Here is a 12,722-nt window from a genome sequence, read left to right on the forward strand (position 1 = left end):
CTGGAGCACGGAGAGGGGGAGGATGGGCCTGAGGGGAGGGCAGAGGCTGGTGCTGAGGGAGAGGGAGAATAGGGGTGCAGACTGGCGCCTGGAAGCCTTGAGGGGAAGAGCCCAGATGGGGCGCTTCTGCAAAGTCAGCAGCGGAGGGAGGCAGGCAGAGCTGGTTAGGAATGACTCAGGAGCATATAAATCTGGGTATCGCAGCTTCACTTCCCACCACTGCTGGCCCGCAACGTGACCTTTAGGAGCCCGGGGCAGGGAGTAGTACTGGAGGATGAAGGAAGCAGAGATGAGGGGTGACGAGGTCCGCTTCTGCACAGGCAACCAGAGTGTCTCCCTGTGCTCCCGAGGTGAGAAAACTGGGGCCCCAGCCCGTCCTCGCCAGGGACCGGCCTGCTTGGGCCCAGCCCTCCGCCATTTTCCTCAGCCCCTGCCTGGCAGGCTCAGTGCTGGCTCAGCTTCCAGAATTAGCAGGCAGGGCAGAAAGTGCGTCAGGTGAGGACAGAGAGCCTGCGGCCCACACCCAGTCTCCATGTGAAATCTCCCCGGACCCTTTTCCTTGGGGATGGCAACCTGGCAAGAGAAAGAGAGTGAACTTTGAATTTAGGGGGACCTGGTTTTGAACCCCATCTCTGCACACTGGGCTGGTCCCATGAGGCCTCAGGGACTCCGGGCTGTCGTCTCTCCCCCTTCGAGTGGGTTTCCCTGTACACTCAGCCCCCAGACTCCCAGGCATAGCCCTTTTTAGGACACCCATGGGGGACTTTCTGACCCAGCCGGGGAGGCTCCAGGACTGACCCATGTCAGCCCCCAAGGGCTCTGCGTCTCACTCTGGTCAGGATCCATAGAGCAAGGCTGGCCCTGGGGTGCTGAGGTCAGAGTTCCTGCTGGGTCTCCTTCCCTCCCTTCTTTCTGCTTTCATTCAAACGACACCTTGGTTGCGCCAGGTTCTGTGCCCTGTGCACGTCTTCCAGGCTCCGGACTGTGGTCTTCTCTTAGCCTTTATGTTGCTACCACAGCCTCCACGAGCCCTGGTGCACGTCTCCGAGCACAGTAAGTGTGGCAAGTGTTCTCAGCCCCAGCGGACAGCCAGGAGAGGGAGCCCAAGGGGCGGAGCCTGTCTGCCCGCACAGCACAGTCTCGACCCGGACCCTGTCTTCTCCCCTGCAGGGCTGGACCCCGGGGCAGTGGCTCCTGCAGCCCCCAAGATGCCGAGGTGTTTGCAGGCCACCCTGGCCTTTGCGGCCGCGACCGTGGTCTCCTCTCTTGTGGCTCTCTTCGTTGTGGGTAAGCTCCTAGGTGACCCGAACTCGGCTGACTCTCTCTCCTTCCTGCATCAAGGTCCCAAAGAGCCCCAGATGTACGCCCTCTACTCCCAGGAGGGTCACTCCACCTCTAGTCCCAGGCCCAAACCAGAGCTTTCCTGGGACTGGACCAAGGCCTGTCCAAGGGGAGCCTCCCAAGAGATGAGGCCCATGAGGGGAGCTCTGAGGGGTCGTTGGTGCCATCTTCCCCCATCCCCTCTGGAGCCCTAAGTGGAGGTAGGGCAGCCTGTTCCTCCAGGCTCAGTACTGAGGGATTATGCTGACCTGGGAATGGGGTATCTCAGCTCTACAGCACCCAAGACCTGCACTGGAGACATACGCCTCCCTCCAAGAGTTTCCGGAAGACAACAGTACTGGGCAGTTCCTCAAGGCACACAACTGTAAGTAGCCACAGTAGGGGGTGAGTGGGAGGGAGCTGGGACCTTGGATGCCCAGACCCTTTGGACATGCTTCTTCCCTGATACCCTCAGGGCCACGCTCCTCACAGAAAGGCATTATCTTGTGTTTTTTTTAATGGCTTTTTTGCGGTATAATTGGCACATAATACGGTATACATATTTGAAGCCTACAAACTAAGTTTTGACATATGTATAAACACGTGAAACATCATCACCATCAAGATAATGAACATATTCAGCATCCTCCCCGCAAAGTTCACTTGTACCCTTTGTCATCCTCCCTCTCCTTCTCCTTTTGTTTCCAGGCAACCACTGACCTGCTTGCTGTAATATAGATTGCTCGGCTTTTTCTAGAGTTTTATATAAAAGGATTTATAGTACATACTCTTCTTTTGACCTTTATCAGCCATGTGATTTGCGAATATTTTCTTTTAGTCTGCGGCTTGTCTTTTTATTCTCTTAACAAGATTTAAATTTTGATAAAGTCTAATTTATCCATTTTTTATTTCTTGTATGGATTGTCCTTTTGGTCTGTATCTAAGAAATCTGCCTATACCAAGGTCACAAAGACATTCTCCTATGTTTCCTTCTGGAAATTTTATAGTTTTTGGGCTTTACATTTAGGTCTATGGTTAATTTTGAGTTAATTTTTTGAATACTGATGCAAGGTATGGTTTGAAGTTCATTTTTTCTTTTTGCATATGGGTATACAATTGTAGAAACAGTTATCCTTTCTCCTTTGTATCTTTGTTGGAAATCAGTTGTCCATACATGTGTGGATTCTCTATTCTGTTCCATTGATTCTAAGGCCCTCCTGGTCTTACCTCAGCACAGTGGCTGAGGTCTCACACACTTACCTAGGCAGGGCTTTAGAAATAGGGCAGGAATCCTCCAGAAAGGGTCCTTGCCTACTTGGGTTCTTCTCCCTATTCCTGAAAGGAGGCTGGAATGGGAGCCTCACACCATGAATGTCTGAACTTTCGTCCTAGCTCATGAGGTTCACAGAGGGTGCTAGAAGAACCAGAGACAGCTGCAGGTGGGTGTGGTGGGAAAGGCCATGCAGATGGAAGGGGCTACAGAGTTTCCTTGAATGACCCCAATGACCAAAGCCTTTCACTCAGGTCTCCCACATCCTCAAATGGTTCTATAGGGACCCTTGCCCTACATAACATTGGGGGTGCCAGCCCTTTAAAAGGCTGTTGCAGCTCAGGGTTCAGTGTCACCTGGAGGACTTCCACCATAGCCTTGTGCATTGAGCAGAATGCTTCCTCCACGGGTATCTATTTTATTTTGTTTCTGTTTTTTTCACCCCATGGATTTGTGATCAGAAAATTTCTATGTTTGTGGCCTACGTGGTTTTTTGTTTTTTTTTCTTTGTTTTGTGGTACGTGGGCCTCTCACTGTTGTGGCCTCTCCCGTTGCGGAGCACAGGCTCCGGATGCGCAGGCTCAGTAGTTGTGGCTCATGGGCCTAGCCACTCCGCGGCATGCGGGATCCTCCCAGACCAGGGCACGAACCCGCGTCCCCTGCATCGGCAGGCGCCACTGCTCCACCAGGGAAGCCCTGGCCTACATGTTTTTTAGGTAGTAAAAATTGTGTATCAAGAGGCTTCACGCTTAGTGTACAAATACAGTGTAGGACTAAATATGGGCTTTATTCATACCTATTTTCTTTACCATAATGACCCATCTAGTGGTGAAATTTCAGTGGAATTAAACATCAACAGCTGTCAATGATATAATCAGTTATTTTCAAGTTCAATTACAATGGCAAAATAATCCAGTAGGCAAGTATTTCAATCCTTCTGCTCCCCAGTTCACATGGGATAGTTAAGTAGACCTTTATTTCGTTTTTGAGTTTACATTCTCAGGCGGCCATTCCCAGGGTCTGGGTGGTTACAGGCTGCTTGAGGAGAACTCAGGGCTGTGCCATAGACATTTCCCTTGGAAATCTTAGGAACACTCTGGTTGGCCCATGTAATGAATGGCTTCCCTATGTAATGGGCCTCTTAGCTGCCTTCTCCATTTCCTCCCTCCAGATCCCTACCACTTTGGCAGGGAGGCAGAGCTGCAAGAGGCTATCCAGATGTTTAAAGGGCACGTGGAGAATTCCAGCACCTGGAGCGTGGAGATCCAGATGTTGACGTGCAGAGTGGACAATGTCAGTTCTCAGATCCAGATGATCGGTGGTCATCTGGAAAATGCCAGTGTTGACCTCCAGATGGTAAAAGGCATCTTAAAGGATGCCAGCACCTTGAGTTTCCAGACCCAGATGTTAAGAAGTTCTTTGGAGGGGACCACTTCTGAGATGCAGCAGCTAAAGGGAGATCTGGAAGAGACACAAGCTTCACATTCCCAGATCCAGAGTTTCTTAAAAAGCAGTTTAGAAAACACTAGCGCTGAGCTCCATATGTTAAGCAGAGGCTTAGAAAATGCCAACACGGAGATCCAGGTGTTGAAGGCAGGGTTAGAAACGGCAGATGCTCAGGTCCGATTGGCAAACAGTAGTTTAAAGAATGTTAATGCCCAGATCCGTGTTTTGAGAGGCAGTCTGGACAGTGTCAATGATTTAAGGGCCCAGCAGAAAGTTTTAAGAAGTAGCTTGGAAGGTGCTACTGCTGAGATGCAGAAGCTAAAGGGAAGTCTGCAAAATACAGATGCTTTAAGCTCCCAGACCCAGACCTTTATAAAAGGCAGTTTAGGCAACACCAGTGCTGAGATTCAGGTATTAAGAGGTCATTTGGAAAGGGCTGGCGATGAGATTCACCTGTTAAAAAGAGCTTTGGAAACTGTCACTGCCCAGACCCAAACAGTAAATGGTCACCTGGAACAGACAGACGCTCAGATGAGAGTATTAAAAACAGAGCTAGAAAGCGCCATTGCCTTAAGTTCCAAGATTCAGGTGTTAGATGGTCTTTTGAGAAACGCCAGCCGAGAGATACAGACCTTAAAACAAGGAATGAAGGATGCTGCGGTCTTAAATTCCAAGACCCGGATGTTAGAGAGAAGTCTGCAGGAGGCCAGAGCTGAGGTCCACAGCTTGAAAGAGGATTTGGAGAACACCAAAGCAATGACTACGAAAATCCAGGAGGAGCAGGGTAGCCTGGAGACCTTCCGTGCAGCGTCTGCCTCGCAGAAGCAGCTCCAGAGGACCCAAAGTAAGTTGGAGGGGGTCCTGGGGAGGGTAGAGTCTCCTGTCCCTTCAGCCTTTTTTTGTTTTTTGAACATCTTTATTGCGGTATAATTGCTTTACAATGGTGTGTTAGTTTCTGCTTTATAAGAGAGTGAATCAGTTATACATATACATATGTTCCCATATCTCTTCCCTCTTTGTCTCCCTCCCTCCCACCCTCCCTATCCCACCCCTCCAGGCAGCCACAAAGAACCGATCCGGAATTCCTGTGCCATGCGGCTGCTTCCCACTGGCTCTCTACCTTACGTTTGTTAGTATATATATGTCCATGTCTCTCTCTCGCCCTATCACAGCTCACCCTTCCCCCTCCCCATATCCGCAAGTCCGTTCTCCAGTAGTCTGTGTCTTTATTCCTGTTTTTTCTTCATAACATTTTTTCCCCTTAAATTCCATATATATGTGTCAGCAGACGGTATTTGTCTTTCTCTTTCTGACTTACTTCACTCTGTGTGACAGACTCTAGGTCCACCCACCTCATTACAAATAGCTCAGTTTCGTTTCTTTTTATGGCCCTTCAGCCTTTTGATTACTTCCACGTGTACCCTCCGGGGAAGAAGTGTGGGTGCTGGACAGGGTCTGGACCCCACCAAAGGCGGCATAATCCTTGCTTATCATCGGACCAGAGTGACAAAACAAACATTTGGGAAACAAATGAGATCTGGTGGAGGCGTGTAATAGGGACAGAGTGTGCTAGCAGGGCCAGACAGCCTTATTTCCGACTTCCTGCTATAGCCCAGATGCTGTGCTTTTCCGCAAGTTGTTCACCTTCTCTGAGCTTCACTTTTCTCATCTGCAAGGTGGAGACACTAATATCTGCTTCACAGTGAGGATCAAATGAGTTAACACATATAACGCATTTAACTAAGTACCCAGCATTCTTGCATTCATCTGACAAAAATGTTTTGAGGCCCTAGGATGTGTCAGGAGCATAAAGACGTACAAGATGTGATGCCTACCCTTGAAGCTTGCAGGCGGGTGGTGCAGCCTTGCACAAAAGGCGTAAGAGGTGCTATGTTGGGAGCAGGTCTAAAAACTGGGGTTGGGGAGGAGCAAAAAAGAAGGAAAAGAAGGGATCCTCTCCGGGCTGATGTCCCCTGGTGTAGACAAGGATCTTCCAACGGGGGAGGAAATCTTCTGGGGGAGAAAGGATCAAAAGATGCTTCGATGGTAATTTGGCCCTTGAACTGAGTCCTGAAGGACCAGTAGGTGCTCGCCAAGCAGATAGGATAAGGGAACAGCAGGTCACAGGCATGGAGATGTGAACCATGAGGTTCAAGAAACTTCAGGCGGTTCTGTCTGACTAGACTATGGCCAAGTGGGTGGTTAATGAGGCACAGGCTGAAAAGACAGTAGGCAGGGGCCAGAGTGGTGGCTTTCAAACTGTTTTGAATGTAACCACAGCATGAAATCCATTTTACATTGTGACCCAGTATAATTATGTGTCACACACACACACACACACACACACACACACATTTCAGAAAGCAAAACTTTTACCACATGAATGGTAATATTTTATAATCTATTATTTATAATAGATGATAATCTACTTTAATATTTTATAATCTATTCTCCAAAAAACCCTACAACCTCAGTACAACCCATTAGTGGGCTGATGACTGTGGCTGGAAAAACACTATGTGAGGAAGGGAGGCAGACCTGGAGAGACACCAGCTAGATGTGGAAGGCCTCTGAGCTTGGGTTTCTTTTTTTTAAAATATATTTTAAAATTTTTAAAAAAATGTTTACTTATTTGGCTTCATTGGATCTTAGTTGTGGCATGCGGGCTCTTTAGTTGCGGCATGCGAACTCTTCGTTGCGGCATGTGGGATCTAGTTCCCTGACCAGGGATTGAACCCAGGCCCCCTGCATTGGGAGTACAGAGTCTTAGTCACTGGACCACCAGGGACGTCCCTGAGCTGGGGTTTTGTCCTTCAGGAAATGAGGATCTATCGAAGGGCTTCAAGGAGCCTGGCTAGATTGGTCTCCAGGCTGAGACAGGGAATAAAAGAGGAAGACAAGCAGCGAGATTTGGACATGCTGAGTCTGAGATGCTTTGGGGGTATTCGAGTGGCCATGATCTGCAGGCTGTCTGGAATGTAGGAGAGGGGACCTGCTGCGCACAGAGATGCAGGAGCCCTGGGTATGCTGGTTCTGGTTGTGGCAGTGGGAGTGGGGAGTTTGCATGAGATAAAACGCTTTGTGAGAAGGAGGCTGAGGGTGGAAACAGGAGGTCAACCTTTAGGTGGCAAGAAGGGAAAGAGGTGTTTTTGAAGGAGACTGGAGAAGGCAGTCTCGGAGGCAGGATAACGAGGAGATGTGCAGTTGGGGAAGCCAAGGAAGGAGAGCATTTCAAGAAGGGAGTGGCTAGTTCTGGCAAATATCTAAGAGAGGCCAGGTAAAAAATCAATAAGCAACCGCTAACTTCAGGCAATTAGTAAGTCACTGGAATAAAGTTTCAGTGGAGAGTTGTATGTGGCCTGGAGGCCAGACCATGGTCAGTGGGGCGTGAATGAGAGATCAGGTGCCCAAGTCATTCAGGGGCCTTAGCTGAGAAGAGGAAAGAGATGAGGCCAAGGTGAAGGGGATGGAAGGGTAGAAGGAGGGATTAAAAAACAACCTGTATCTTTCATACTAATATCACAAAGCTTACATATTAATTATAGACAGTGTGGCAAATATTGAAAAATAGAAAGATGAGACTATGACAACTTGCATTTCTGTAAAAATGTCTATTTTTACAATAAGAACCCACTGCTAATATTTTGGTGAACTTCCTTGAGAGGGTTTTTCTAAATTAGGATAGGCTTGATCTGCGGGTCAGAAAAAGGCACCAGCAAAGAGGGAGAAGATTGAAGGAGAGAGAGACCCGGGGGTGGGGTGGGGTTGGGGAGACAGTGTTGGATGGGGGGAGATAGAAGGAGAGAGAGAGGAGAGAATGAAATGCACAGCCGACTGATTGGTCTTGAAGGGTTGGGGTAGTACTTGAACCTCTGAGGCTGGGAGGGGAGGAGGTGTGGAAGGAGATGTTCACCCAGGTTTGCAGATGTGGGTACATGACACTGAGGGAGCTTGATATTTAGTGTTGTCTCTGTAGAGCAGGAGGTCCCTGGTGAGAGACGAGGGAGGGAGCTGTGAGGGAGGGGGCCATTTGGAGCATCTGCGGAAAAGATGGGGCTGACAAATGAGGGGCTTGACAGACAGCACTGAGGACCAACTCTATTGTTTTGCTCTGCTGCCCTCTGTCAGAAGCCTGGAAGGCTTCCCTTCTTAATGACTCTCCTATGCTGTCCTCTTAACTCCCTCCTATATCTTGCTACAGCTTTGGTACGGACCAATGCTTCTCCACCTTGGGGACACACTGGAATCACCCAATGAGCTTTTAAAAAATGATGCCTGGAACGAACCTCCAGAACTCTGACTTTTCTTTGGGGGAGAGGGGTGATTCTGGGATGCAGCCTGGGCATCAGAGTCTTTTAAAAAGCTCCCTAGGTGGTTCTAATGGGCAGTCGGGGCTAAGAACCATTAGTTTAACTTTTTCTTAAAGGGCCACACAGTCGATATTTGGGGCTTTTGGCTGAACAGTTTCTGTTGCAACATCTCCGCTGTTGTAATGATAAAGCAGGCAAAGACAGTCTATAAACTAAAGAGCACGGCTGTGTTCCAATAAAACTTTATTTATAAAAAGAAGCTGCTGGTAGGCTGTAGTTTACCAGTCCTTGGTTTAGACTGCTGTTTCTCAGACTTTGGAGTGTATCAGAATCACCTGGAGAGTTTGTTAAAAATGCAGATTGTCAAAAAACAATTTTGGATTCAGCTGGTCTGGGGTGAGTCTGAGAATCAGCATTTCTACCAAGTTCCCAGGTGCTGATGCTGCCGGTCCTGGGACCACACTTTGAAAACCCCTGGTTTACACACTCACCATTTATTATTCAGACATTGCAATTGTGTTGTAATTGGTGTCTCTGGCCCAATTAAGATTGCCTTCTTGCTGTTGAGCATCCACACCATTACCAGGTTGACATTTTTACAGTGCAAATCTAAGCATATCATGATCCTTCTTTAAAACCCTTCAGGGCTTCCCACTGCTCACAGGAAAAATCTTCCGAACTCCTTTACATGGGATGTGCGATTTTGTGCTGGTGAACCTGTCTGTGTTCGTTTCCCATCCCTTGTGCACTGATCGTTCCAGTACTTGAACAGATCAGGCTATGCCATGCTGTTTCACACCTTCATGCTTTTGCGACTACTCTGTCCCCTGCCTGGAATGCTCTCCTTGGCACTGCCTATCTGGAACACTCTTCCTCAGTCTTTTAAGACTCAGCTCAAGTGACCTCTCATCTAAGGTGTCCTTCCTGAGCCCCACTTCCAGCCCAGGTGAATAGACCACACCCTCTTTTGTGCCTCTAACATGCAATGGTTTTCAATCAATGCATCTTCAACGCCTTTTTGAGCATCTGTCTCATTTACTAGACAGCAATTTCCTTGAGGGCATGAATCATGTCTTATTGATTTCTCTGTAACAGTCCCTGATTCATAGAAGTTGAGGAATGTTGAACAGAAGAATAGATGAATGAATAAGTGAGTTTATTTTGGCACCATTTCAAGCAGCTGTGATGATGATGTTAAAGAAGAGAGTGTGTCAGGACAGGGAGAGATGAAACAGCTGAACGAATCAGGGCGTGTGCTCACGGGGTGAGCTATTAGAGTCTGAAATTGTGAGGTCAGGCAGACCAGGGGATGAAAAGGTCCCAAGTGTGGTCCTGGGTGTGGGCAGCTGAAGTGGATGGAGATGAAATCAAGGAAATGAGGGAAGCTACAGGTTGGCTGTGAACTCGTCCAGGGAAATGGCAGGAATCCAGGTGCAGAGAACTGTCAGGAGATAGCAATGAGTTGGGAAAGAGGGTAGGATAGCTAGGAAGCAGGAGCCTCGAAAGAGCATTGCTGGGTAGCAGAGCTGTCTGAATATCCCCGGAGTGATGGAGCCAGATGTCCTGAGCTGCTGCTGGGTAGTGGGCTGGGGGTGAACCCCCCCAGACCGTGCCCCTGTAGCACTGGGCATCAAGCATTGCATGGGCTTGTGACCCTCAGTGGTCAGCCCCTGGACAGATCAGGATCCACAGCCAACTCCTGGTTCTCTCTCCTCCCCAACCTTTGCTCCAGATCAACTCCTCCAGCTGATCCTGCAAGGCTGGAAGTCCTACAGTGGGAGCTTGTATTACTTTTCTCATGTCAAGAAGACTTGGCAGGAGGCTGAGCAGTTCTGTGTGTCCCAGGGAGCCCACCTGGCCTCGGTGACCTCTGAGGAGGAGCAGGTCAGAGCTGTGGGCTTGGGGTGGTGCTGCTGGGGTTGATGTGGCATCAGGGACTTTGGTGCTTTGGCCTTCCCCCTCTTGGAGTGGGCATGGCAGAGATCTTCATGCCTCCTCTGTCAGTCAGGGAGCAAATATTTATTGAATTGTGATGAGCATCTTGCTCTGGACGTACAAGCACTGACAGCAAACCCCAATGTCCTCAGTGAATGAGGGAGACACCCAGAGGAGTCAGCAGAGAGGAAGGGCAGAGGGTGGTGGCACCAGGTGACTGCCCTTAATGTGTCAGGTGCAACCTTCCCTCCCCATTCCCTCATTTTCCTCACAGTCTTCCTCTCTAGTTGTCAATCTTGATTTTAATGTCAGTTCATCTGATGGCTATGGAGGGCCCATGAGCGGAAGATGCAGGCTTCTTGGGAAGACAAGACACACATATGAGTTTGAGGACCACCAAAGGCAATAGAGGCCCAGAGTGGCCCATATGCCGAAGGTTCTTATCAGAAGTTACTAGGGTTATTGACAAGGGCCCACTGTATGTTTGGTCAAATTTGGTCAAATTACAGACCTGTAATGTTTGGTCAAATTTGGTCAAATTACAGACCTGTCCAACCCTTGTGATTCTCCTGAGACTGTTCTTGTCTGTCCGTCAAAGGACATGCTATTTTGTAAAACACATCTTCTTAAAAAAACTGTGACCAGATCTGTCTTTGCCCCAGTAAGGCCACACTCCTCACCAGGTCAACATGGGAGAGCTGGACTTCCCTGAGGTGACCTGGCTGCTGCCCTAGATCTGGAAAACCATGGAACGCATAGGGAGGGGGCCCAGCTCCTGGAAAGTGGGCGTCATGTCCCTGGGACTAGGGAGGGCGTGGCTTGGACTCCTCTTCCACGCGGCCTGGTGAACAAGCTTCTCACACAAGGTCACACGACCCTGCCTTTCCTCCACAGGCATTTCTGATACAGTTCACGAGTGCCTCTTACCACTGGATTGGCCTCACTGACAGCGGTTTGCAGGGCTTCTGGCGCTGGGCGGATGGCACACCCTTCAATAGTGCCAGGAGCAGTGCGTGAGTCCAGCCACTGTCTGGTGCCGTCCCAGGCACTGTCTTGGGCAGGTCTGGCTAGAGACTCTGTCCTGTGTGTGTATCCCTGCCCATGAAGTGTTAGTGTTCTGTGTGATATATGTGTATGATGTGTGTGTGTGATGTGTGTATGAAGTGTGTGTATATATGATTGTGTGGGTGATGTGTGTGTGTGTGTGTATGATGTGTGTGGTGTGTGTATGATGTGTGTGTACACCAGCATAGCTGTGATCCTCGCCTGGACCCCTAAACGGGGGCGTCAGAACAGGACAGGTCCTGGGGCTGGCAGGCAGCCTATGAGTGGGTATTTCTGTTTTGTTGTGTTTTGTTTGTTTTTGCCTATCCTATACCCTACTACTTAGGCCTGGTCCCAAGGAGCTTTGCCCCCATCTGAAGGTATCTGAATATGAATTCTGGGTGGGGACTTGCAGCTTTAGACACCCTTCCCATCCCTCCATTCTCAGTAACTAAGGACAACTTCAGCAGAGCCATCCTGAGGGCACCACTGTCCCCATCCTGGGGCTACGAGGGTATTAGGGACCTGTGTCACTTCAGCTCCTTATGCCACAGCAGGGCAAAGGGACACTTCTTTCATCTAGCAGAATAAAGCCCTTTTGTTTCCAGGTTTTGGGACAAGAATCAGCCGGACAACTGGCTACACGAGAATGGACATACGGAAGACTGTGTTCACATGCAGCGGAAGTGGAATGACATGTACTGTACCGCCCTCTACCAGTGGGTCTGCAAGAAGCCCGTGGGCCAGATGTAGCCTGAAGGCAGGCGGAGCTGAGCCCCTTCTCCAGGATGCCTTGGGAGCCTCTGAACTCAGCTTGCTCTCTGGGGCCTTCCATTTGGCCTTTGTTTCTCCTGCCCTGTCCTTTTGAAAAAATCTTTCCAACATGTTTACCTCATGTGACCCAGCACAAGCGATATCTCCTCAAGGCAAGAGCCTAGTTTTGCCTCTGTATCTCCCTTGGCAACCAGCACAGGCCTGTCAGACAGCAGGTCCTCAATAAATACTCGTATGAACTAAAGTTTGGACTTGTCTCTGTGACAGCTGCCAGGCTTGCTTCTCCCTGCCTTGGTTCTCCTTCCCTCGGGGTACCTTCTGTCTTGAAACAGGCATATCTTGTTTAAGGGCTTTATAGCTAGGAACTTCCAGTTGGTTTGTTGAAAACAGCAGAGGTTTAACACAAACTACAGGGACTTGGTAGGGGTACAAATTCCCAGGTGTTCTCTGTACTTTCTTTGGGGCTGGAGTTGGATTTTTCCAGCCCTTTAAATAACTCCAAAAACTCATTTCTCTTGGGTTGCTGGCTTTATCTTGTCTTTGGACTTTGGACTTTTAACCCTCAGAGCCATTTCTCTGACTCTTCCTGTCCCCATTCACCCTTCCAGGGACTCAGCTTTCTG

At 49.2% G+C, this 12,722-nt stretch overlaps 1 protein-coding gene across 1 annotated transcript; it reads left to right on the forward strand.

Annotated features, from left to right (window-relative positions):
- The first annotated feature begins 289 nt into the window (after positions 1 to 289).
- CLEC4F (C-type lectin domain family 4 member F) lies at positions 290 to 12,078 on the forward strand. Its single transcript, XM_007453429.1, has 7 exons — positions 290 to 350; positions 1,171 to 1,287; positions 1,610 to 1,705; positions 3,762 to 4,880; positions 10,079 to 10,230; positions 11,176 to 11,294; positions 11,934 to 12,078. Exons 1-7 carry the CDS (start codon positions 290 to 292, stop codon positions 12,076 to 12,078), a joined length of 1,809 nt encoding a protein of 602 aa, XP_007453491.1.
- Positions 12,079 to 12,722: the final 644 nt, after the last annotated feature.

This window comes from Lipotes vexillifer, unplaced genomic scaffold (assembly GCF_000442215.2).
Source record: "Lipotes vexillifer unplaced genomic scaffold, Lipotes_vexillifer_v1.1 scaffold253, whole genome shotgun sequence".
NCBI lineage: Eukaryota > Metazoa > Chordata > Mammalia > Artiodactyla > Lipotidae > Lipotes > Lipotes vexillifer.

Bases quoted from the DNA above. Each gene is read 5' to 3' on its own strand.
- CLEC4F (XM_007453429.1), top strand. From the start codon at position 290: ATGAGGGGTGACGAGGTCCGCTTCTGCACAGGCAACCAGAGTGTCTCC. The intron at 1,706-3,761 runs GTAAGTAGCCAC...TCCTCCCTCCAG, and splicing joins GTTCCTCAAGGCACACAACT to ATCCCTACCACTTTGGCAGG. The intron at 10,231-11,175 runs GTCAGAGCTGTG...TTTCCTCCACAG, and splicing joins TGACCTCTGAGGAGGAGCAG to GCATTTCTGATACAGTTCAC.